This window comes from Falco punctatus (assembly GCF_963210335.1).
Source record: "Falco punctatus genome assembly, chromosome: 2".
NCBI lineage: Eukaryota > Metazoa > Chordata > Aves > Falconiformes > Falconidae > Falco > Falco punctatus.
In genome coordinates, this window is record NC_137581.1 from 80,720,374 (window position 1) to 80,744,349 (window position 23,976).

The following is a 23,976-nucleotide window of genomic DNA, read 5'->3' on the forward strand; positions in this document are numbered from 1 at the left end:
GGGAGAAGAAGGGATGTCAGGTACTTCTGCAGCTCTCCCTTCCACAGGAAGGTAAAAAGGTCTTTCTGTTCAGGCTGGGCTGTAAAATGGCAGATGAATGTAAAATGGAAACAGGTGGATAATTACTGGGAAATGGCAGAATTGCTTAGAGGCCTGTTAAAATTTTAATTGAAAAATGTAGCTCTTCAGCTCAAGAGGTCCTGGGGAAGGGTGGAGTGTGGGGAGGAAGGGCAAGAGTAGCCTCCGTAGGAGGAAATAAAGAATTTCTTAGAATTAAATTGCAGTCTGTGGTAGAGGAGAATGCAGCCAGCCAAAGATGAGGCAATAAGGAGGAAGTACAGGGAAGGGAGCAATAGCTGTGGTGGGCAACATGCAGATGAGAGATTTAATAAGTGACATTGTTAAACTAGCATGGGCCAGCTCATTCTCCCAGATTTAGACAGTGCACATGACATAACAGATTTTAGAACTATGTTCGAATTCAGTGGCAAATATATTTTTGACCTTACTCCCTTCTCATTTGGATGTGTCTGTTTGCCAGACATCAAATGCCATGTCTTCTGTTCAAGTATCATGAAAGACTGTTTGGGTGTTTTGCATTGGCTAGTATAGTTGACGGATCAGTTTGTATTCAAACATGTCTGACAAAGTTTACCATTGCTTTGCTCAAAGACACTGGTAACCATCAGAATTGGGAGAGCTGACTTTAAGCCTTTCTCTTCCTCATGATGTCCTCCTGGTACCCAAAGGAAAAGAATTTAAGAACTGATATTCATAGGCTGCTGATAGTGTATTTTTTTTTTTGTATGGTAGACCCTACATTTTGTTCCATCTTGTACATAAGTAGCTGCTCCAATGGTGTTGTATTTAATGTAGTTGTCCAAAGCCCAAGTGATTGATGCTGAACACAGATGTTTGCATCAGCACAGGGCCAGCTCCAGGGGACCTGCACAGTGTTAACAGACCTGATGTTTCTGAAGGCAGCAAAAGCAGTGTGGTGGTCAAGGAGCTGCTTGGTATTAACAGCAGCCCCAGAATAATGGGGAGGGAGGAATCAAACCCAGTAAAGCACAGAACATGTGCTAATACTAATTTTGTCATGGTAGGCCCAGCTACAGAAGGGATGTGAACCACTGTCTAACCAGTCTTCTGGTTTGTGAAGGCTAAATTCTTGAGGTTTTTTTAAATATACTTTGTTTACCCAATGACTCCAGCTAAGGAGTTGCTTGTTTGGTTTTTAGAGTTGGACCAGCTGTATGGATGATACTTTCTTTGGTATATGGATGATGTATTATGTGGAAAATCACCATATATAACAGTATATGTGTTATGTGCCTTGTTAAAGTGTTATATTAGGATGTGAGAGCAAGTGATTTAAAAAAGTGTAGTTCAGTGCTAGACTCCAGTTTCCACATAGCCAATGAAATAACATATTTTTATTGAAACAAAAAAACATTAATAATATAGTTTATTTATCGCTTTTATGTGATTTGCACATGATAATAGATCAATGCCTTTTACTTTTAGGTGCTGGAGATCAGAATTTATTTACTTCCTTATATCCTACACTTTCTCAACAGCTTCCTAGAGAACCCATGGAATGGAGGAGGTAAACTTACGTTTTATTCTGTGATGCTATTTCAGTGTGTGTTTTTAGACTTGGGTATATTTGTGTATTTGTTGTGCTCTGAGAAGCTCTTGCCATGAATTGGATTGAATATAGCAACTGACTTGAGGAAAGGAGAACTTATCAATGTAAGTGTTGTGCGTTTCAGGATCATCACTTCCATACTTCAGCTATGTTGACCTTTACCTAAAGAAAAATTATATCAATGCTGTGTTTCTCTTTGGTTTTGTGATTTATGAGTTTGTCTTGGTTTGTGCTTTGATGTGCTTTGGCAGCCATGTTCTGAAAGTGACAGGCTTTCTTCTTAATGAGAATATAGGTAGAACATATGTAGCATTAGATGTACTTTACTGCAAAAACTTTCGTACAGCACACTGTTTTCTGTTTAGGAAAACTATTTTGGGAATTTTCTTATTTGGAATTTTTTACTTTTAGAGGTTCTACAGGTACAGAAAATCTTTTAATGAAAGCTGACAAGTTTCTAGCTCCCGTTCTTGCAAAAAGGAGCATCTCTTTTGTTTCAAGTGACACCAAATTGTAGTTAACTTTGTACAAACCTCAATAAACATAGTTTGTGAGTTTCCAGTACTAGAGTATTTCATTGTATTCCTCTTCCCCAAAATACATGTTCATTTTTGTATTCTACTGCATATGTCTTGTCCACTAATTTCGGGTTTTAAACTTTGTAGGTCTTACGGCCGTGCTCCAAAGATGATTCATCTAGAATCTAACTTTGTTCAATTTAAAGAGGAGCTACTACCCAAAGAGGGGAATAAGGCCCTTTTGACTTTTCCCTTTCTTCATATTTATTGGACAGAATGTTGTGTAAGTAGGAAAACATCATGAAAAACTGAATATTCGGATTTAAAAATGAAATTGTTTTGATTTTCTGCTTGTGCTTTCTGGTATTCGCCACTTGCTTTTTATGCTTATTTGAACAATTAAGTCTGCACTGCATAAGCATGCATACCCAATATTATTGGAAACAAAACTTCGTCAGCTTGAGTACTTTTTGCCATAAGCAGTATTTCTTTGTAATGTTGCTTGACACTAAGAGGACAGGCTTCTGAATAACCTATTTTCAGTACTTTGTCATGAAAAAACCCAGGATCTAACAGTATTACTGCAGTAGCACAGCATGCTTGTTTCATAAGCTAGAGTATTTCAGTTAAGATTTAGCCTCTTGAATATATCATAAGATATGTATTTTTTCTGTAGTTCATCTTCCATGTGTGTCAGGTATTGGTGTATGTCAGCAATTGAAACTGGGCAACATTTGGAAAGTCTTAATCCTGTTTATCTACAGGTCACTGCTTTTTGGTTGGCCTCTGTTAGAAATTTTCTGGTTGAAGGACAAAGGTGACATCTGATCTGTGACCAATCAAAAAGTTTCCAGAACAGCCTTAAGAGTTGTAAGAATTGATCCGTTTAAAAACAACCCAGAAGCCAAAAAAGTGGCAAACAACACTTCTGTGGTTTTCTTATTCTTATGAAAAAGCTTTTAAACAGATTAAGATTTGAACAGTGTTAGATGGCAGAAATATCACACTTCTGTTACCATATGAGAGTAAAGCAGTTCAGCTTTGTAATTTCAAACATGTTTTTGTTGTAAAGTTCAAGAATGTATATAATAAGAGTTTAAATTATGTTTAAAAATATCAGTTTCAGTAATCTAAAGAATTAACATATACCACTAGAAATAAATTAAATTCAAAGACCAAAACCTTAACTATGCTTCACCTCATTTGATTTCTTTCAGTAAGTGTACTTATTGTCACTAACTCTGTTAAATATGTCTTTCTGTTCGTCTTTTGTTGGAACAAAATTGGCCTTATGACTTTATTCAGAATGTCTGTTTGATTCTGATGATTCACCACTTCTCATCCCAGGACACGGAAGTGTACAAAACTACAGTCAAGGATGACATCACCAAGTGGCAGAATGTTCTCAAAGCTCACAACTCAGTGGACTGGCTAATTGTGGTAGTTGAGAGTGATGCCAAGAAAAAGAACAAAACAAATATCCTTCCCCGAACCTCTATTGTAGATAAAATAAGAAATGATTTCTGTAACAAACAAAGTGACAGGTAAGCGTTTTTTTTCTTGCAGACATTTTGACCTTTTGGCAAGTGTGCTGATTTAAAAATTCAACTCCCTATATAACAGGTTCCTTGCTTATTTAAGGACTTCTTCCCTTGATGTTCAGCATTCAGGTGATGGTACCGTAAGACCTATGCTTTGAAGGAGACTGGTGCAAGCAATAAAGGGAGAAATTTATTCCTGGATTTGTGGTGGCTTTGAAATGTGGTTCAAAAAGCTTTCAAGTATATCCTCCTGGCTAAGAGATCTTTAAGGGGAACAGTGAAGTAATAACCAGGGTTCAGAACTTCAGAGTTTTTTTCATTTGCTTAGGTGCTTGCAAAAATGTTACCAGAAGTACAAGTAATGGGAGTGAGGTGAGAGGGGAATATGAATGTATGAAACTGTTTCTGCTTTCATTAAAGTCAATAAAACACACCAGTCTTAATTTGAAACCAACTTTAGTAAATACTATCTTCCTTATTCTGAAATATTGCACAGAATCTATTATATATTATGTTTTTTTTCTTTTGACCTTAAGAGTTAACTTTAAATGGGACATTTTCCCCCTAAAAATGAGTGACAGGATAAACATTTGAAATTGAAAAGAATAGATGGAAGCACTCATTGTACCTTAGTGAACTGACAGTGACTGGCAGGTCAGCATGTTATAATGTTCTAAATTGGCAGCGCTTTTTTTGTACCTAGATGGTGTTTGGTATATTACAGGATTATTTGGGCAAATAGTTTGAACAGCTCTGATTCAGTTTGCTTTTGGTTTCTAACTGATTGATTGGTTTGGTTTAATCATTTTGCTGTAGGGTAAGATGACTTTTCTAACTAGAAATGGTGTTTTACTTGGATGGAAGATTTTCCTGCATTTAGAGATACCAGTGTTTTTTTGGATGTTACTGAACTGCTATAGAAAAACTGAGGAAAGAAAATGCTCTAAAAAACCTGACTTATTTGTGAATTAACGGTATCTGATTTATTTATGAGAAAAGAAGTAGAATTTTCACACTTGGGATGTGTAAAAAAACCCACTCAGATAAAGTAAGAATATATTATGGAGGATTATTTTAAGTGACTTAGGAAGGCTGACTATATGAGATCTAATGTATCTTGATTTGTATCTTGCATAATCCTTGCCAGGAGTAACTGTAATAACCATCCTGCTGGCTTGTATTGCTAAGCAGACTTTTTTTCTTGGGCAGCTACAACATTACTTGTGTTTAAGTAATTGTAATAATGTATCCATTATTCTTCAAAAAAAGTAAAACTTTATAGTACTCATTTTGTGGAAAACGCGTAACTCTTCTCATAAACTGTATCACAGACTTTACTTATACTTAGATGGAAAGTTTTTAAAAAGTCACCAAAACCCAACCAAACAAAAAAACCCACCCCAAAACAAAACCCCAGCCTACCCACCCCGGAACAAACATAACCCTCAACCTTGTTTTTTTCCTCTTATTAGTGTTGAATGAAAACCTAAATTTTGTTCCCTCTGAATCTGTCAGGTATGCGCAGTATTCCACTGTGCGTTGTATGTTTACCTCCTCAAAAATATTTTTTATCAATCTCTTTACAGATGTGTGGTACTTTCTGACCCTTTGAAAGACTCTTCCCGTTCTCAGGAATCTTGGAATGCCTTCCTGACCAAACTCAGGACGTTGCTTCTCATGTCTTTCACCAAAAACTTAGGCAAGTTTGAAGATGACATGAGAACTTTGAGAGAGAAAAGGACTGAGCCAGGGTGGAGCTTCTGTGAATATTTCATGGTCCAGGTAAAAGTCTCTTTTTACTGAAGAAAGTACTTGAGTCCTAGTTTTAGTAATGGCCTTTTTTATTGTAGTTGGCTTTCTGGTGCTTCTTATGCTCTCTTCATTCTTTGAGGGTTGGGTACGAAATACAAAGAATGGTATAAAAGCAGCATTTTTAGATCTTGTTTGCAGCAGGCTCTTGGTACATTGTAGTGAACTGCTGTTACAGAAGCAGAATCTTTGCAGGCCTGTCAAAGTTTTATGAATCTCAACTGAAACAAATTGCATCTAGAAAGTATTGCTCTTGAATTTTGGGTAAATGTCCTATTACTCTGCCTGTGCAAAGACACTCAGGCTTGTAATTTGTATTTAATATGAATGTTGCTTTGCTTTCTCTGTTTAGATTATTATCAGTATGTATGGAGGTGATTCTTAGAAAAGTGCCTGTTTTGAAGTACTCCAAATAAAGAATGCCTTAAATTCCTTTTTTTAATATTTCTAAATATATCTCTGTTTCAGCTAGTATAGAGAAAAGCAAGAAACTACTGTTTGATAGAATTAAAGGTCTTGATTCCTTTGAAATTTTCTGGTCCCTGTACAGTCCTGTTCTCCACACCAGTTCCATCTCATCTTCATGTTTCCTTTGACTTCATGCACTACCTCTTGTATACGTTATATCTAATTCTCAGACTTTTCCTACTTACCACTGTGGCTCTCTTCTCTGCATACAACTGGTACTGCAGTTTCGCAGTGTAAACAGAGGGGAAAAAGTTGTAACTATTAAGGGAGATGAGTCTTTAGCAATTTCTTTTCTTTCTTTTTAAAAAAAACTTTTAATAGATGTATGAACAATATCTTGTAGTGAATCAGGATATGGATACACAACAGAATTTACTGGCAAAGCAGTATGACTTAATCTTCTTTTGTGAATCATCCTGTGTTAGGAAGAAATAGTGCATCTGCTACAATGGCAGGTTTTCCTAAATGTGTGAATACTGGAAGGGGAAGAATGTTGGAAAAAGTAGTTCCTGGACCTCTACGTATGCTACTAATTTTATACTACATACAGGGCTACAGCTTGATATATCCTCACTAGATAAAGAGGAGGGGGACAGGCTGTTATACCTGTCATGACTAATACCAGTAACATGCTCCTTGTATTGCTTGTGTGTCAAAAGGAAGAACTGGCCTTTGTCTTTGAGATGCTGCAGCAATTTGAGGATGCACTAGTGCAGTACGATGAACTGGATGCCTTGTTTTCTCAATATGTTGTCAACTTTGGGGCTGGCGGTAAGTGTCTTAAAATATTAAATATGTTAAGTGTATTAACTTCTTCACCATGCTTCTGCTAAATAACCCAGTGCTTTGGGTAGCATGTGCGTGGGAGAAAAAAGATGTTACTTTGCAGTGAAGATGCACTAGGCAGTTGGTTCTCTTGTTTTGTGCTGTATGCAAGCTCAAGTGTACATCAGTTATAGTCTTACTAAAGTTTTGGTTTTCATCTCTGAAGCTTAGAAGCAATTTCTAATGAAAACTTGCATTTTCATTTTTACTCGATGATTGTTAGAAACTGAGCCCTGAAACTAATTACCTGAGTATTGAGCTGGCTGAGATACAGTTGCTGCTTTCACAGTTCACTGTTAAGTTACTCATGAGGTAAAGAGCTTCCTGGAGAAACTTATTCAGTTTTGCCTCAAATTACATGAGACATTTGGTAATCACTACAAAACTGAATAGAAAGATGTGCTTAATCTGCAGTACAAGTTTAACTTTCTCTTTAAGAAAAATTACTGTGCAAGAAGCATCAAATAACTTAAGACTTTTAATGAATTAAAGCATATGTTATTATATAACGGTTTTAATCAGGTATGTGTTATGATTCTAGTGAAAATATGGTGCAGGAATAATTTCAGTGAAATATATTTGTACTGACTGAACCTGATGCTATACCTGGAAGTGGGGGCATATCTATGCATTATGGCTGAGTAAGAAATAGTTAAGTAGATAAAGCTTGTTTTGAACTTCAGCTAGGCTTAATTGCCAAGAAACACATTACAAACTGATTGCCACTATACTAATAACAAATAGGCAATTAGGGAAAAATGCCTACGGGGTTTGAATGTTCTGAAATCCAGTTATTTACTTAGCTGTGGAAGTCCTGTTGGTTTTTTGTTTTGCTTTTCATGTTAAGAACTATGTCATTTATTCATATGATAAACTTTAGGAAGAATAAGCCAGCTCACAACCTTGGGAGGGAAGAAGAGGCTTTGATAGAAAGCAGTGGTTGATTCTTGGATATTAACTTTATTTACTTAGATGGTGCAAACTGGCTGACATTTTTTTGCCAGCCAGTGAGGAGCTGGAATGGTTTAATTCTGCGAAAACCAATAGACATGGAGAAGAGAGAGCTAATTCAGAATCAAGAAGCTACTCTACTGGACTTGCGTAGTTACCTATTTTCTCGCCAGTGCACGTTATTAATCTTCCTGCAGAGGCCATGGGAGGTTTCCCAGCGAGCATTGGAGCTTCTTCACAACTGTGTGCAAGAACTCAAGCTATTAGAAGTGAGTCAGTGTAATATATTCCGTTATGTGAATGATTTTATCCAATGATGATCTAACAAGATTTTTGAAGTGTAGATGTTGGTGACCAGAAAACAGTAAGTGCTGGCTGTGAGTTATCATATTGATGCTGTAATAACAGATTGTAACAGTGGTACAGTTGAATGTTCCATCATGAGGATGTCTTCCGAAAGAAATTTGGAGACATCACATCCAAAAACCAAACCTGTATTTAGTTAAACTATTGTAGTCTTCACCTGGAAAGTTAACTTCTTGAGCTGGTAGGTAACTTGTCTGCTTCTTGCCTGGATTTATTACGAGTCTCTTATAGTTCCTATTCTTTAAGTCAATAACAGTGTTGCACTGAAGAAAGTAAGGCAGATTGGTTAATATGCTGATATGCACAGTAGTAGTCTGCAACAAAAAGCAGTTTTGAGCTAGAAAAAGTGTCTACAGTAGGGCTTCTTTCTGCCATGCAAGTTGGATACTGCTTTCGTTGCCTTTTGTGGTTCATTCTTTGTGATTCCTTTTGGTGCCCAGTAATGCTGTTAGGCAGAGACACACGTGTAATGCCAATCTCATCCAGTGACAGAAGGGAGAGACAGAAACAAGTGACAGCACTCAAAGCTTTTTGTCATGTTCCATGCCTCCATGCTTTGCCCCTCCTCCCTCCATACTTTAGTTTCTGCTGATGTTTCTTAATCCTTCTAAAGAGGCTTTATCAGGGATGTTGTGCACTGATCATCCTCCGCAGATGTGTGTGTATTGAAATATATCTTTAAGAGTATAGTGTGCATGAGAATATTTCTGGATTTCACCTTGTGACTCATCCATGTCCTTAATCCCATGGGTGTCTGGTTCTCTGTTAGTTTTATCTGTGCTATTATAGCAGTAGCTGCTGACTTTTGCCTGTCTGATATTGTGGTAGTAAGTTCCATCATTCAAAACAGAATCCATGGATTTCAAACCAGAAAAATCTACTTCAGATGCATAGCCGACACTTTCATGTATTCTAAAACTAACATGTAATTCCTATAGATAGTATATTTTGTGGTGTTTTGTTTTTGTTTTTGTTTTTGTTTTTTTTTTAAATTTCCAGAATAAATACATGGACCCTTCTAAATCTCTGAAGGTACTTCCTGCAGTTCCCCTTTTACTCCACCCTAAGTCTGTCCTGTGCCCCCAGTGTTTGGGGCTCTTCTCTGTACTGTCTCTTATTTCTGCTCTTTTTTCTTGCTGTGGTGATCCAAACTGAATGCAGGTGTTCAGGTTGTGAGACAGTGACAGTTGTTTGTGCATAGCATGTGGTTATCCCTGTTGCGATCCTTTCTTTTAATGCAGGAAAACCTCTTAATGTGGCTTGACAGCACTGAACGCATAGCGGAAATCTGAACTACTCTGTTTTTAAGATCATTCTTTTCCTGAAAATGCTTTCAGAATTCAGATCTCTTCCCCCCGCCCAGTGCATTGTTCTTGGATGTTCAACTTTCCTATCACATTAGTCAATTAGCTAGTCTAGCTTATTATGGATTTTGAGACTTTCATAGTCTTTCTAAAAGGACTATTTTTACATTGTTTAGGACTAGGGTTTTGAGACACCATTATCATGACTATATTCCAGGTCTTTAGTTATGCTCATCTTTATCTCAATTCTTGAAATATTCCAGTATCAAGCTCTTTCTCTGTCATGTCCTGAATGATAATCCCTTCTTGGTGTGTGGTTTGGTGGGTTTTTTCTGATGTCTTACCCTTTGTTTAACAAACTAATTATTGTGAAGGAAACATACTGATTTCTTTTTTTTTTCCAGGTTTTTAAATCTGCTTTTTAGCGTATTTTTAATGTCAGTCTCAGATCTGATGTCTCTGTAGGAAAGTAGTAGTATATTTACATATTTTTTTTCTAACTCTGCTTTCCTTAGGCTTATTTTCCAAAGTTTTTACATTTTTCCAAGTACTAGTACCTATTAGTCCTCTCTTCCTTCTATTTCGTTATCAATTATCAAATCCAGTTAATATAAACAGTTTGGTTGCTTAGCTGTCTTTGTTTCGTGAAGTAATATATATAAATTATTTAGGAGGTAGTGACAGTTGGCGTGTTTTTTTTGTATTAGAGTAAGCTCTTCCAAGAGGCTCTGCTATGTTGTATCAGGAAAAGTATTTTGCTGAAATATTTTCTCATCTGACTAATACTTATTTCCCAGTTAATTTTTTCTGTTCATCTTCAGGTCTCTGTTCCTCCTGGAGCTTTGGATTGTTGGGTATTTTTGAGTTGTTTGGAAGTCTTACAAAGAATAGAAGGCTGCTGTGATAGGGCTCAAATAGACGCAAATGTTTCCTACACAGTTGGTTTATGGAGCTATGCCACTGAGAAGGTGAGCAAATGATGTGTTGCAATTGTGATATTACAATTTTGAAACAGACCATTTGTTTCTGTGGAACAGATTTTACACTTTTTATTGTGGAATTTAATATGGGGTTCTGTACATTGTCTTTAGTCTAGATGAGGCATCCAGGTTTATATCCACATTTTCTGCTGTCAGAAGAGGCCTGGGAGTAACTAGGGTGTGTTCACCTATTTGTCTGTCCCCCTGGCTCTTTCACCACTAGTTTGCTAGTGACTGGCTAATTAAACTCCAGAATGAACTCAGTCCATGTTGACTGAGAGAAGGAACATAAGTTTCAGTTACAGCAGGAGAAGCTGCCCAGATATGGATGCATTTACCGTTATAAATGGAGATTACAGCAATATGTTTACGTAGTTCATTGTTTCTTCAGTACATTAGTATGGTAGTAATAGACCCCTAGCTTCTTTGAAGGTGTTACCGTTGGCAGCTTGTGAAAGAGGCAATTAAGTAATAATTTGCAATTTTTCAGTTACCACCCCTTACCATGAAGTAGAAGTTGTAAAGTAGCCTTTTCAGTTTGGTTAAGCCCCTTCCCTAATTATATGAATGCCCTTTTGAGTTCCACTTACTCCATTTCTAAGGTTGCTACTGCTTTCCACTGTTGAAAAACAGTTTAGAAAGATGACAAACTCCAGAAACTACTAAAATAGCGTACTGTGATCTTTGTGGATGTTTTTGAAACCAGTGTAAGCTCATGCTCTTGTTTGCATAGCCTGTAGAATATCTCCTATTTATTTTAATTATAGTTTGCTCATATGTCAGTAGACTTAAGAATCTTCTAACTGACTCTAGGAGATTCTTGTCTTACTAAGAAAAAAGCAGAGAAAGACAGTTTCACTTTGAAGAGTTACTGTTTAAGAAAAAAAAGTGTGTGTATGTGATCAGAATAAAGGAAACAATTCTTCATGTAAAGTGGTGATGGATGCATCACGTTCTTCCCGTGCTTCTTACACATTTCTATAGAAAGTTTGTACCTGAGTTGGAAATGTTCCTCCCATTCACAGCTCTTCTAACACAAAGGATAAAGGGAAAAATTGTAGGATAATGAGTAGGAGTGAGGTGGAACAGACTGAATGAAATTTAGCAACTGGTGACAAAATTAAGTGGAATTTAAAAAAAAAAATAAGTTGATGGCCATCCCCATTTTGTATCGTGAGTAAAATGACAAGCTGAGACCTTTTTTCTTTTGTAGGCTTACCATGGTACTTGATTGAGTTATTGTAAATAAATTAACCAACTGACCAACAGAACTGAACTTCTTTAAGACAGTATCCTCTGCTGACTTCTGGGTATCAGGCATACCAGCTGCTGTCAAGGGGTTTTATGGTAGTTGTGTGGATTTGTTTTAACACTGTTAGAGTCATAGAATCATTTAGGTTGGAAAAGATGCTTAAAATCACAGAGTCCAACTGTTAACCCAGCACTGCCAAGTCCACCACTAAACCAAGTGCCACATCTTTTAAATACCTCCAGGGATGGTGACTCAGCCACTTCCCTGGATAGCCGTTCCAGTACTTGATAACGGTTCTGGTGAATAAATTTTTCCTAATATCCAACATAAACCTCCCCTGATGCAACTTGAGGCCATTTCCTTTTGTCCTACGCTTGTTACTTGGGAGAAGAGACCAACCCACACCTTGCTACAACCTTTCAGGTAGTTGTAGAGAGCAAGAAGGTCTCCCCTGAGCCTCCTTTTCTCTAGGCTAAATAACCCCAGTTCTCGCAGCCGCTCCTCATAAGACTTGTGTTCCAGACCCTTCACCAGCTCCATTGCCCTTCTCTGGACACGCTCCATGCAGCACCTCAGGGTCTGTCTTGCAGTGAGGGTCTTGCAAAACTGAGCACAGGATTTGAGGTGCAGCCTCACCAGTGCCCAGTACAGGGGGACGGTCCCTTCCCTAGCCCTGCTGGCCGCACTGTTTCTGGTACAAGCCAGGGTGCTCTTGGCAGTCTCGGGCACCTGGGCACACTGCTGGCTCGTGTTCAGGCAGCTGTCGACCAGCATGCCCAGGTCTTTTTCCACCAGGCAGCTTTCCAGCCACTCTTCCTGAAACCTGTAGCATTAGCTATGCTAATCATCTCTTTTTCAAGAAGGTTTTCACCTGAATACAACTCTTCGGGTGAATTTGCAAGCTTGTCTAATCAGTGTACTTGAGACTGCCAACATTTCTTGATTATATTGTTTTCAAAAATAGAATACAAACACAGTTATTAGAAATTATCTTTGGCAGTAACTGCCAAACATCTCAAGCTTTTTCCATGTCTATATGGAAAACCAGAAGGATTTATTCCTATGAAGTGTTATGCATGTAGGGGTGTGTATGTATATGCATGTGTTCCAATGTTATTTGAGTCGTTAGCTTATATGCAATTTAATTCTTCATAAAATTAATTTCTACTGTGAGAATAACAGTTAAATTTGAAAGGTTCTCTACTTTCTTTCCATGGAGTGTCTATAATACAGATCTTACAATCAGTGTAATATGACAGCAGTGGAAATATATTATAGGAATGATGTAACAGAATAAAAGGAATTTTGTATTGATTTTTGTAGCCTATTGAAAACAAGTGTATGGTTTCTCTTACAGTTAAAATCTCTGGGTTATTTGTGTGGACTTGTGTCAGAGAAGGGACCCAATTCAGAAGACCTTAACAGAACTGTCGATCTGTTAGCAGGGTTGGGAGCAGAACGCCCTGAAACAGGTATTACCAGGAATGTACGCATTCTTTCTAATAACTGATTTTTTCTTAAACAGATAGCATTTAAATCCATACATATATATAAACATTGATAGAACTTTATCTCTTAAGAATTCTTTTAATGTGCAGCTAGTACTTTAAATTATCAATGCATCTCCTTACTGTTGCAAGTATTTTTCCATTAATGCTCCATTTATCAGCATTTAGGTAAGTAGTCTTGAACAGTATTGGTTTTGAATAAAGTTTTTAATACTTTCAGATGAGTATTAAAATTATTTCAAAAAGAAATGGAGCATCCTTGATCTGATGCAAATAGATAACCTGCAACTGGAGCTACAAAGTGATATTATTTGAGTTGAAGTGATTATTTGAGTGGCTGAACAATCAAATTTATTTACTTGTTGAGGATTTTATCACTTGGAAAGATATTTCTGAAGGGAAGAAGCTTTCAGATGTTAAATACACTAGAACAATTAGTGTCTTTGAAGCATTAGCTGACAGGCTGAAATTCATTTGCTTTGCAGGTATGATGATGTATGATTCTTAATTTAGTGCCGTGGTGCCTGTTGTATTTATTTCAAATGGGGGCTTTTTTTCATCTAGAAATATTGACACATATTTGGTCTGGCAAAGACTTAAATTCAGCAAGTAATTTTCCTTTGAAGTACTTTGCTTGAAGTAGTAAAATATCTTTAAATTACACTATGCTTCTGTCATGTTAATTTGTAAATACAGCAGCGGGGAGTTGTGAGAATATTACTTTTGGCACAATATGGTATTAAGTACAATTGTGTGTGTTTCTAGGTTGAATAAATGTTATGAAATACTGTTTGGAGAAGTTAGTACAGTAACTGTGTTGATGCTTGCCTTTACCCTGCTACCCTGAACATTGCTCATGTATGCATGCACAGACAGGCAGTTGTGAAATAGCCTTTCTTGATCTTATTTTAGAGCCTGGGGAAGAAACTCATGATCTGTCTCTAAGTGTTGATGATGTTTCCCCATAAAATTATTTTAAGAAGGAAAAAGTGAGGTGGGGTGTGTTATTAAAATAGGAATGTATTAGTAAGTGACACCTCTTTTTCTGCTTTTTTCTAAAGCCAATGCATCACAGAGCCCTTACAAGAAACTTAAAGAGGCCTTATCATCTGTAGAAGCTTTTGAAAAACACTACTTAGTAAGTATGAGTTTTGGTTACTTACGTTAGTTTTGTGTGTTTATGTTATAGATTGAATAAAGCCAGAATATTCAAACCTGAGAAGATAACACTGAAATGTAAATCTGTAATTTGGTATCAAAGGTTGTTGCTTACACACTGAACACAACAAAGCTGATTTGTTTTACAGCTGGAACCCTATATGGGCTCCAAGTTTCAAATATTTGAATTAACTTCAATATTTACAGTTATGAGTTGGAGGTTATTATCTCTAAGAATGTATACTTAGTTATTAAAAAAGCCAATGTCATGGCTATCATATTCCGCTATCCCAAATTCAGAATTAATTGAAGCTTCCCCAGAAGAATATTGATGCATGGATTCAGCTTCCTCTTGAATGGTTTAGACTTGTATCTTACAATGGGTGTTACATGTTCTAAGTTCTACTGATGAGATTTTTGTATAAACTGTGGGTCATCTGTGAATCATAAGGTTGGAGCTGTTACAGATTAAAACATTAGAATTCTCATTGCGCTTTAATATGCATAATTATTTCCTGACAGCTCCCTTATTGAGGAGCCATTGTAATGATCTTCTGGTTTTTTCTGTAAATGATTGTTAAATAAACCAAAAAAACCCCTGACTGTCCTAAGATTGTGCTTGATTTTGGGGGGGGTTGGTTTGGGATTTTTTTTTTCTGCTTAATAATTTTCCTCTGAAATTTCTTATATTTGCAATACTACCGTTAAAGTTTTCTTGGAAAAAGTTGGACGAAAACTGAGCAATTTTTTTTTTTTTTTAATCTGAGAACTAGGTGGTAGTTATTTTTACAAAACTTTATTGAAAGAAAAAGTCTCAAAAGATTTTGTCTGAAGATACCAGGTTTCATTTTTATACTTCAATTCCTTGCAGGACTAGGTGGATAGCTGGACCAAAACTAAAATCTTTAAAGTGCTAGCTGCTCTTACATACTCAGTTCCAACTTAGACCTGAAAATCTCTGCTAAATTCAGCAGTAACTTTCTAAATTGAAGAAACTAGGTGGGATCTGCAGAATTTGCCAATGAAAGAACAGCTATTCCTGTTTGTATTTCTGACTACACTTTTATACAACAGAAATGTAGATTTGGATATACTGCAAAATATTGGTTCCTATGTCCTTGTCACATAAATATATAAAATTTTTATATAACCATATTTTATCCATGTATTAAGTGAAGAAGAACATGGAATTAGTTAAAATTTCCAGAGACAGCGAAGATAATTTATTTGTATTTAAAATTTTAATGAGTCTGGAAAGTAAAATGCAGCTTTCAGATGTGTTGAAAGGAAGAAGTGATGAGCTTTTGTTACCAGAAAAGGCTTTTTTCTCACTCAATGGCTAATTTCCTGTAACAACTTCTGAATCTTTTGCAAGGCTGTCAAATCTTCTACCAGCATGTTGGCTTGTGCCTTAATTTTGGAGGAACACAGGTTTTCATTTGTTATGTGTAGCTGGTGTCTAAGACTTCTCTGGTTATCCTGATCTGTTAAGGAGTGATCACGTAGTTTATTGTAGGATATTCTTGCAAGTTCTTAACAAAAGTTATTTTTCTAGGTTCTCCATAAGTAACATTAAAAATGGCCTAACAGAAGTTTTGGGAGCTCATTTGAGGTCACTTCCCTGCCCCATAGGAGTTGATGCTTTCTGACAGATACTCTGCAAAATATTTAGGCAGTTGGAAGCTCTTAAGCAATTTTTTTTTTGGAAGGATCTTAATATACTAGGTGAAGAAGAATGAGCTTCTCTGAAAGGTTCCTGACAGTCAGAAGAGGCTGTGGGTTTGTAAATATAATGTGAAATGTTTTATGTATCAGACCAGAGATTCTTACATACTTGAGAAAAAAGTTTGGGGGCGGTATACAGTGCGTGTTGTAACTGCTGATTTTGTGAGAAGGATTTGTCACTGTTATTACAAGCTCAAAGCAGGGTGAGGAAGGTGACACGACAGTGTGGCTACGTTGGAAATTAAAGATGACTGAGGAACTTGAGTTTGGGATTGCTTAGTTTCAAGCAAAATTCCTTTAAGGCACTCTTGCAAAAATACTTGTTCCGATTATAACTTAACATTCTGTGTTTAATTGTATGTTTACATACTACAAACTTTCAAATACTTAATGGTATTATGCACAGCTTTAAAGTGAAAGAATCTTTTACCACATTCTGTGTGTAGTTTATTTGGTTTTGAAGTATTAATTGTGAGTCTGAGGCAAGCTCTAATGTTGTTCTAAATATGTTACGTGTGGCGTATGCTGGAATGATACACTCACAGTCCTGCAATGATAATCTAATGGCATATAGTCACTGAGAAATAGGTGCTTTCAAAAAAAAAAAAAAGACAGGAGGATTAAAGTGTAAAGAATTGCTTGAAACTGCATCTCGTCTATTATTTTGGTGGTTACGACTTGCCTTATCTAATTTTTAATAGGCTTTTTTCTTCTGCTACATCTGCATAACACAGATATGGGATAATGACCAACTGTAGAGAAAGTGAAGATGACCTGAAAGTGCCCTATATTGTGTGCTGGGGGCAAGGGGAAATCTAAAAAGTGACTCATTTTGTTGTAGCAGTTTAGTTACGGGCTATGAGTTTGTGTGAAATACCATATAGCTATTTAAAAAATATATAAAGCTTATAATAGTTTCTTTTTTTTTAAACAGGATCTGTCCCATGCCACCATTGAAATGTACACAAATATTGGAAGAATTCGCTCAGCTAAGCTTGTGGGAAAGGACTTGGCAGAGTTTTATATGTAAATGAATATTTAAAATGTCTTAAATGCATTAGCTTTGAAAAATTTAAATATAATCCTTGAGGAAAATACACAATATTAAAAAGGAATTTTAAAAAGTGTTTTTGAAAATGTAAACATGCCCTAAGTTTCAGGCTGTGTTTCAGCAAAAAGAAAAAGAGCACCAGCAATCTTTTTATATCAAGCCCTAATTCTCACTCATATTTTAGTACTCTTGCCTTTAACTGTCCTATATGTTCTTTAGTGGATCCTTCTAGGGAGAAAAGGACAGTGGGGGCGGGGGAGGAGGGGGAGGAGGGGGAGGAGGAAGGTCTTTACTTTGCCTTTACTATGGTCTGCTTTAAAACATGGATTCTAACTTCTTTCAAATTTTATAGTTAACTATATGTGTGTCAATATAAACCTAAGAAAAGCCAGACGACATGTTTTTTGGAGAGTAGTCAGTTTCATATTTGATTGTAAAATGTTTGTTTCCCCCGCTGTGAAAATTATAGTGATTTTATTCCGAATTTCCAAATATATTTTTTTGTGTTTATTCCTGCTGTTAAATTCCACTAAAGGAACCTCCTGCATTGATTTTCTGTTTCATTTTATTTTTCTTACTTGAAGGGTTTGGGAGTCCTAAGTGGTTTTTGGGGAAAATATGTTTGGGTATGCTTCTCACCTATGCTGACTAAAGCAGTCTGATCTAGCCACAACAGATTCTCCTAAATTAACCGAAGTTTTCACCTGAGGGAATAATACTAGGTTTAAATACTACCATGGAACTGCTGCATAGTGATAAACCAATATTTTCATTGAAGCATTTCCCTGCTTCAGAATTGCTGAGTAAGCAGATTTTTAGTTAACTGTCAGAAGCTTGAGATGGCTTTTGTTGCATTTGTGGGAGGTAGCTTCACCTCACTTGCTCTGACTTGGGATAGATCTGTATATGAAGCCTTTTGTTGACATGGTATAGTTACTGCAGTTCTTCTTGCTTAAGTGATATGCTGGTAATATATCAAAATATTAGCCTAATGGTTCACTGCATCTTGTTCTGCATTCATATGCAATGTTCCATTCCCATCACCACTTCTTGAAAACGTGTAGAGATTTCAAGGCTGTGAAGGTTCTTATATCACTCTGTACCTCACTCCTTTATTTTAAAGGAGGAAGAAAGGTCCGCAGAAGGCAGAAGTGTATCTTCAAGGAGCACTGAAAACTTACCTTGCCGAGGGCTGGGCATTGCTCGTCACACATACAAGAAAACAGTTAGCTGAATGTCAGAAACACCTTGGACAGATAGAAAAGTATCCTTTAAAAGGTAGAACCAGAAAAATCAAGACTGGAGAAAATGGTATTTCTGATTTTTTTTTGACATATCCGTTAACTTTTATTTAACAGTAAAGACTGTCAAACATCAAACAGCTGAGTTATTTCTTGTTTCCACTGTTGCTGCTCGTTTGGGGAGGGTTGTGTTATTTATTTTTTAGTTACTTTTTTTAACATCTGGTTTGCTTAATACCTTTTGCATATGGTTGCTGCTCTCTGTTTTAAATACATCAAGGCTCTAGAGGGTGATGCAACATGGATAGCGTGAAGTTTGTAATTACTTGAGCAGATACCACAGAGGGTTTTTTTATGATTGTGTTTGTACTTCATCATTATGAAAGTTTTTATGTGGCACTGTATTTGTCATTTGGTAAATATGACATTATAGTGTCTTCCTATATTAAGGAGCTTAATTTCTGGGCTTTCTATAGCTGCTACTACCTTTTTCCTGTATCTCCAGCGCTCAAAATTATAAAGTGTGTCTTATGGCTTGATTATGGTGAGTGATGCTGTAACAGCTGGCAGATTCTCAGCCAAATAAATTCAAATATAATAGAATACTCAAGTTATTTAGTTCTAAATGTTGGGCAGTGTAATGCAACACACTGGGTCTTTAACTTACATGCTGCATTTATCTATTGCCAAACAATGAATTTTCTATTCTCACTAATTGTTTTAGATGCAGGAAGATTGCACAGGTCAATGATATTTTGGTAGGTCTGCAGAAAGTAGAGATTTTGCAATACTCTCAGATGATAGTATGTCTTCCATTGTTTCGTTTCTAATGGAAGTATGTGGTGATGATAAAAGCAGGTCTTTTTAAAAGATTAGAAAAGCAGCGCCTGAATTGTCTCATTTTCAGTCAGATTTTTGAATGTTGTAGGTTTCTGCTTCACATTTCCTTAACATTCTTAGCTATCTTCAAACAAGCAGCCTTTTAGCTGGTGATAGTCTTTTAACAGAAGATGAACGCAGAAGCTTTTGCCAAGAAATACTAGATTTTGCCAATCAGCAAGCAGAGAACCAAGGTAAGTCTGGTTCTTAGATACTTAAAGCTTAAGCTGTTGTAATCTGATCTTTTCCTAAAAGAGGAAGGCTTTTTCACATGGGTTTCATTACCCTGTGCATAACTTCTGAACTAACATGTTTTTTTTTTCTTGTCATCTCCGTAGCATTTATAAAATTTCTGCAATAAATAAGAATAGTCAGAGGTGAAAGGGTAATCAACATTTTCATCCTGGAGAGTCTTTGTTTTCCTTCACGTATCTGTTTCTCTGCTTTGACAGCTCATAATATATCTTGTGTTGTGGGTTTTTTCAATTGCTAATTTATCTTTGGCTCTACATTGCTGGTATGCAGATGGCAGCTCTGTGATGATACTTCTTTGGTTTTTGTGCTAGATCTGTACCTGTCCACTTGCAGCTTATTTTGACCATCCTACCTCTTCTCTTTATTCTTCCTGCTGCTTTAGTAAGACCTTGTCTTCAGATATTAATCATAATTCAAATTCATACAGAATACTTCCTGTAGATCTAAGGACTATTCATTTTTATGCAGAATTTTTTCTTGAATGGATATACCATAAATAATATCTTATTTTAGACTTGCTTCGTACTGCCTCAGTGTTGGATTTTGGAATCTAGAAAAGAGAATGAAAAACCTTCGTATGGTAATGCTGATGGCTCAAGGCACCAGTCCGATCATTAGTTTCTTAAACTTGTACTTGCCCTTGACTTACGTGCTCTGGGAATTTTGTCACTTTATGCTATTGTGTTTTTCTAGAACACTTTATATCCTAGTGAAATGTTAAACTTCTGCTTAGACCCTGTCTTTTAGTTTGGTTGTCTTTAATAGCCAGAGTACTAAAACTGTAGTAGTTGTAACTGTTAGAAAACAAATCTCAGCATCTTTAAGTCTCATTTCTATGCAAGATAAAACTAAAATATGAAAGTATTGATTTATTGTGAAAAGTCATTGATCTGTTTAATTCTAGAGGTTAAATTTTTTAAGAGAAAAGATTTGTTGATCTCCAGCAGCACGGGAGAATAAAATCCCTGATTTTATCTTTCCAGGTCAAAAGGTTATATTGCCTATGCACTCCTTCGCACAGTTGAAAACTCTACATTTTGACCCTCCAAATGCTGTTGTCCATGTGGGTGGAAAGTTGTCTATTGAATTGACTTTGCTGAGCCAAATGCCCATACCTGTCCAAGTGGATCAGATTGCCATCCATGTTCACTTCAGCATTGAAAAAAATAGTTACAGAAAAACAGCTGAGTGGCTCACTAAGCACAAAACTTCCAATGGTGTTATCAGCTTTCCATATGAAATTGCAGGGTTTCCTTTGTCAAGAAACAACTTGCCAGCACTGGAGCTATACGAAATGTATGAACGGAGTCCCTCGGATAACTCTTTGAACACAGCAGGAATTATTTGCAAAAATGTGCACATGCTGCTACGAAGACAAGAGAGCAGTAGTTCGCTGGATATGCCCTCAGGGGTGACTTTAGAAGATGGGGCTCATGTGCTGAAATGCAACAACTTAATACTGGAACCAGGAGTCAATAAAATAATATTCAATACTCAGGTATGTTTTTATAGTTGAGTGAATGTAGCACTCATGAAAGAATAACTAAAACACTGGGTGAGGAAGAGCACAGTGCTGGCAAGTGGTACCTGTATTGCTTCCTGTTACAGTCTGGGTGATGCCGTTCCCCTTGTAGCTTTCTTTTTGTTGTTCTGGATCTAAATCTCCCTTGAAAGAAGGCTGGTTTGTTTGTGCCAGAATGTACAGGTGATCATCCTATTTGCAATCATTTGAGTCAGCCTTCCAAAACTTGTTTTAAACATCTTGATTATTGCTGCCAAAAATTCATATACAAAGTAATGTACTGCTCGTGAAGTCTGCCTTCGCTGTTGAGCTCATTCAGAATAATGTTTAAAAATGTTGATGGGAATGCATTTTCTAGCCCTTAATAAGTGACTGTGTGGTTAAATTTCATTGATAGCCTGTTCTTCAGTGTGGAGGGTGGTAGAATATTTTTTCACTTAGTGGATGTAGTAAACCTACCTGCAAGAATTATGACAAAGTTAAGCTCAGCTTCAAATACTTGAATGTAGAAGATGTCAGAATTAAAACTGCCCCCACTATTCATTTTAATCACATAAGGAATGAAAAGAATGTAAGGATTTTTCTGCTACAGGAATACTAAATTTGCATGAGCAAAACCAGTGAAAATAGTGTGTCACCACGTAAATGCCATCATTGAAAAATGCATTACAGTCCTGCTTCTGCCATATAGTGTTATATATGAAACTTTCTCAATTTCTGACTTACACATGCATTCTAAGCTAGCTTAATACTTGGAGTAATCAATTTTTTCCTCCCATTCTTCCCCCAGCAAGCTAAGTATTCCTAGTAATCACTGAAATATTTAAGGACAGTAGTACTTATCACTTCTGTTCACATTACATTACTATTAGATGCATAGTAGCTAGATACCAGCATGCCTTGAGTACCAATCCCGTCGGTTGGTTGTGGTGATGAGTTTTTTTGGTTGGTTTTGGTTTTTTAAAGTGCCACTCATTCTGTGGCCTTGTACTTTGCTGATCTGTGGTTTGTTTGCTTGTTTTAATGAAATGTGGAAAGGCATTTACCTGCCGACTTAGTCCTAGGTAGTGAAATGCCAGACATTTTCAAAAGTGAGACTTCACCATCTGCTTGGCATTCCAGGGGTAGGAGCTTCTGGCCTCAATTATGTTGTTCTGTTGTTTGGGTTTCTTTAAGGACTTATATCTCCCTTCCCATCTCTGTAACCTGCACAGGGAAGTATTTAGTAGAGTTCAATACGACAGCAATGAGTATCAGTGTAGAGAAAATCTGAGTGAGAAAATACTGAGAAACTGAATTATTAACAAGAGGTGGGGCAGAACAATGAGGAATGCAATAGGTCTTTCATAGCTGCTTCATTTTATGAGCATTATCCAGCCTGTATATTGGAAAGGGTACGGATGCTATGAAGAGGGGAGAGTGTTTTGCAGTCACATATGGTATATACACCTGCTAGCTTTGCCATTTTCCATTGATTTAAATTAGCTTTGGTGCCTTTTTTAAACTAATTTTGAAATAAGAATATACTTAGCTGCTTTTGATGACTAAAATTTGATAGCTAGACAGAGCTGGCTAGGAGGTTTCTTTAGCACTTTTAGCCTATTTTAGGTGCTCCACACCTGAGATTTTAACTTTCTCTTTTTTTCCTTCTTTTTTTAATTGTTAATTTCTGTCTTATCTTAGGACTTTGCTTAGCCTATAGAAAGCTTCACTCTTACATACTCTGCCTTTCAGTTCCTCCAGTGCTGAGGCAGAAAGCACTAGAGAGGTGTGCTTGGTACATGTGATACATATGCTGTAGAAGCAATGGAGATGGCAGGTATCTCAAGATGGAAGTTGAGTTCAAGTCTCTGATGATACACTGTGAAATGGCAGTAATGTCATTTGAACTACTTACTGACCTAATTTTTAGGTTTCTGATTCTTTCAAAGGACTGGGACAAGTCAATTGGATTTGGAGATGTGAGAAGTCTTGGTGGCTGCAAATGTACTTTCCTGGAAAATAAATTAACATGTATGTAGAATTAGATTTTGGGTGAAGGAGCCTTACTAGAAGAAAGGTGTTGGAGACTGAGCAGGCATTTTGGCTTAGTGGTATCAGGAACCAAGCTGAAACCACAGAAGAAGAGATACAGATGAAAAGATAGATATAGCTCTGCTTTAAATTTGCCCTGTTCTGCATGCTTCTGGTGGCTGTTGGAGGATGGGCAACCTGAGGCCTATAACTCTCCTATTTGCCCAACCTTCCTTTCTTGAAAGAACAAACTTTGCTTGGGAAGACTGCTCAGTGTGAATCCTCCTTATCTTTGTACAGTTGATCAAAGCATGACTTGTCTGTCCTTAAAGGGAAAATCTGAATATGCTACGATTTTGGCAGCGTATTCCTAGATAACATGGTGAAAGCTTCTCTAAATTTGACCTGCAGTATTTACAAAGTATTTGCTAAAAATCTATTATCATTGTAGTAGTATACTGTGTCACTTCTAGTGGGTTACATGGCTGGCCAGAGGATAGAAGTTGCCGAGAACTTGCTTTCTAAATTTTCTTACAGTGATGCTTAATTGCACTGTTTTGCAGAGAGAGGAATGACTGTGCTTCTATGGTGCAGAAGCAGTTTGATTCTTTCTGTAGATTTTAGACTAACAATTAGTGTTACTTATGCTGATTAGCAATCTTCCAGTGTTTTATCAAGCTTTGAAAGAGATCAGAAAGCATTATCTAAATTCTTCAGATTGATGTTCCCATCCCATGTTGAGATTTAAAGTATGTATATCTGTATTATGAAAGACTTTACTCATGCTTTTCAACAGAAAATATTCAGGTGGTAAAATTCAGTGACTTTAACTTCACAATGCATAATACTGAATTTCAGTCAGGATTTGATTTGTAAATAACTGTGTGAGTGAAGTTTGAATGTTAAGTTGTTACAGCTTTTCTCCATAACTTCTAATCATATTCTTTAGATTGAATTAT

General features: G+C 36.6%; 1 protein-coding gene across 3 annotated transcripts in view; it reads left to right on the forward strand.

Moving 5' to 3' along the window:
- TRAPPC10 (trafficking protein particle complex subunit 10) overlaps positions 1–23,976 on the forward strand; it is a 44,532-nt gene that overhangs the window by 9,173 nt on the left and 11,383 nt on the right. For 2 of the 3 annotated variants that reach the window (XM_080376940.1, XM_080376941.1), the window contains exons 2-14: positions 1,528–1,609; positions 2,317–2,452; positions 3,517–3,713; positions 5,297–5,492; positions 6,647–6,758; positions 7,785–8,032; positions 10,255–10,401; positions 13,023–13,137; positions 14,235–14,311; positions 16,991–17,082; positions 18,231–18,371; positions 19,309–19,421; positions 20,466–20,980. In XM_080376940.1, the coding sequence (XP_080233066.1) occupies positions 1,528–1,609; positions 2,317–2,452; positions 3,517–3,713; positions 5,297–5,492; positions 6,647–6,758; positions 7,785–8,032; positions 10,255–10,401; positions 13,023–13,137; positions 14,235–14,311; positions 16,991–17,082; positions 18,231–18,371; positions 19,309–19,421; positions 20,466–20,980 (2,171 nt within the window). Of the gene's footprint in view, positions 1–1,527; positions 1,610–2,316; positions 2,453–3,516; positions 3,714–5,296; positions 5,493–6,646; positions 6,759–7,784; positions 8,033–10,254; positions 10,402–13,022; positions 13,138–14,234; positions 14,312–16,990; positions 17,083–18,230; positions 18,372–19,308; positions 19,422–20,465; positions 20,981–23,976 lie in introns of those variants that run through there. The other variant, XM_080376942.1, reaches the window with a different exon arrangement.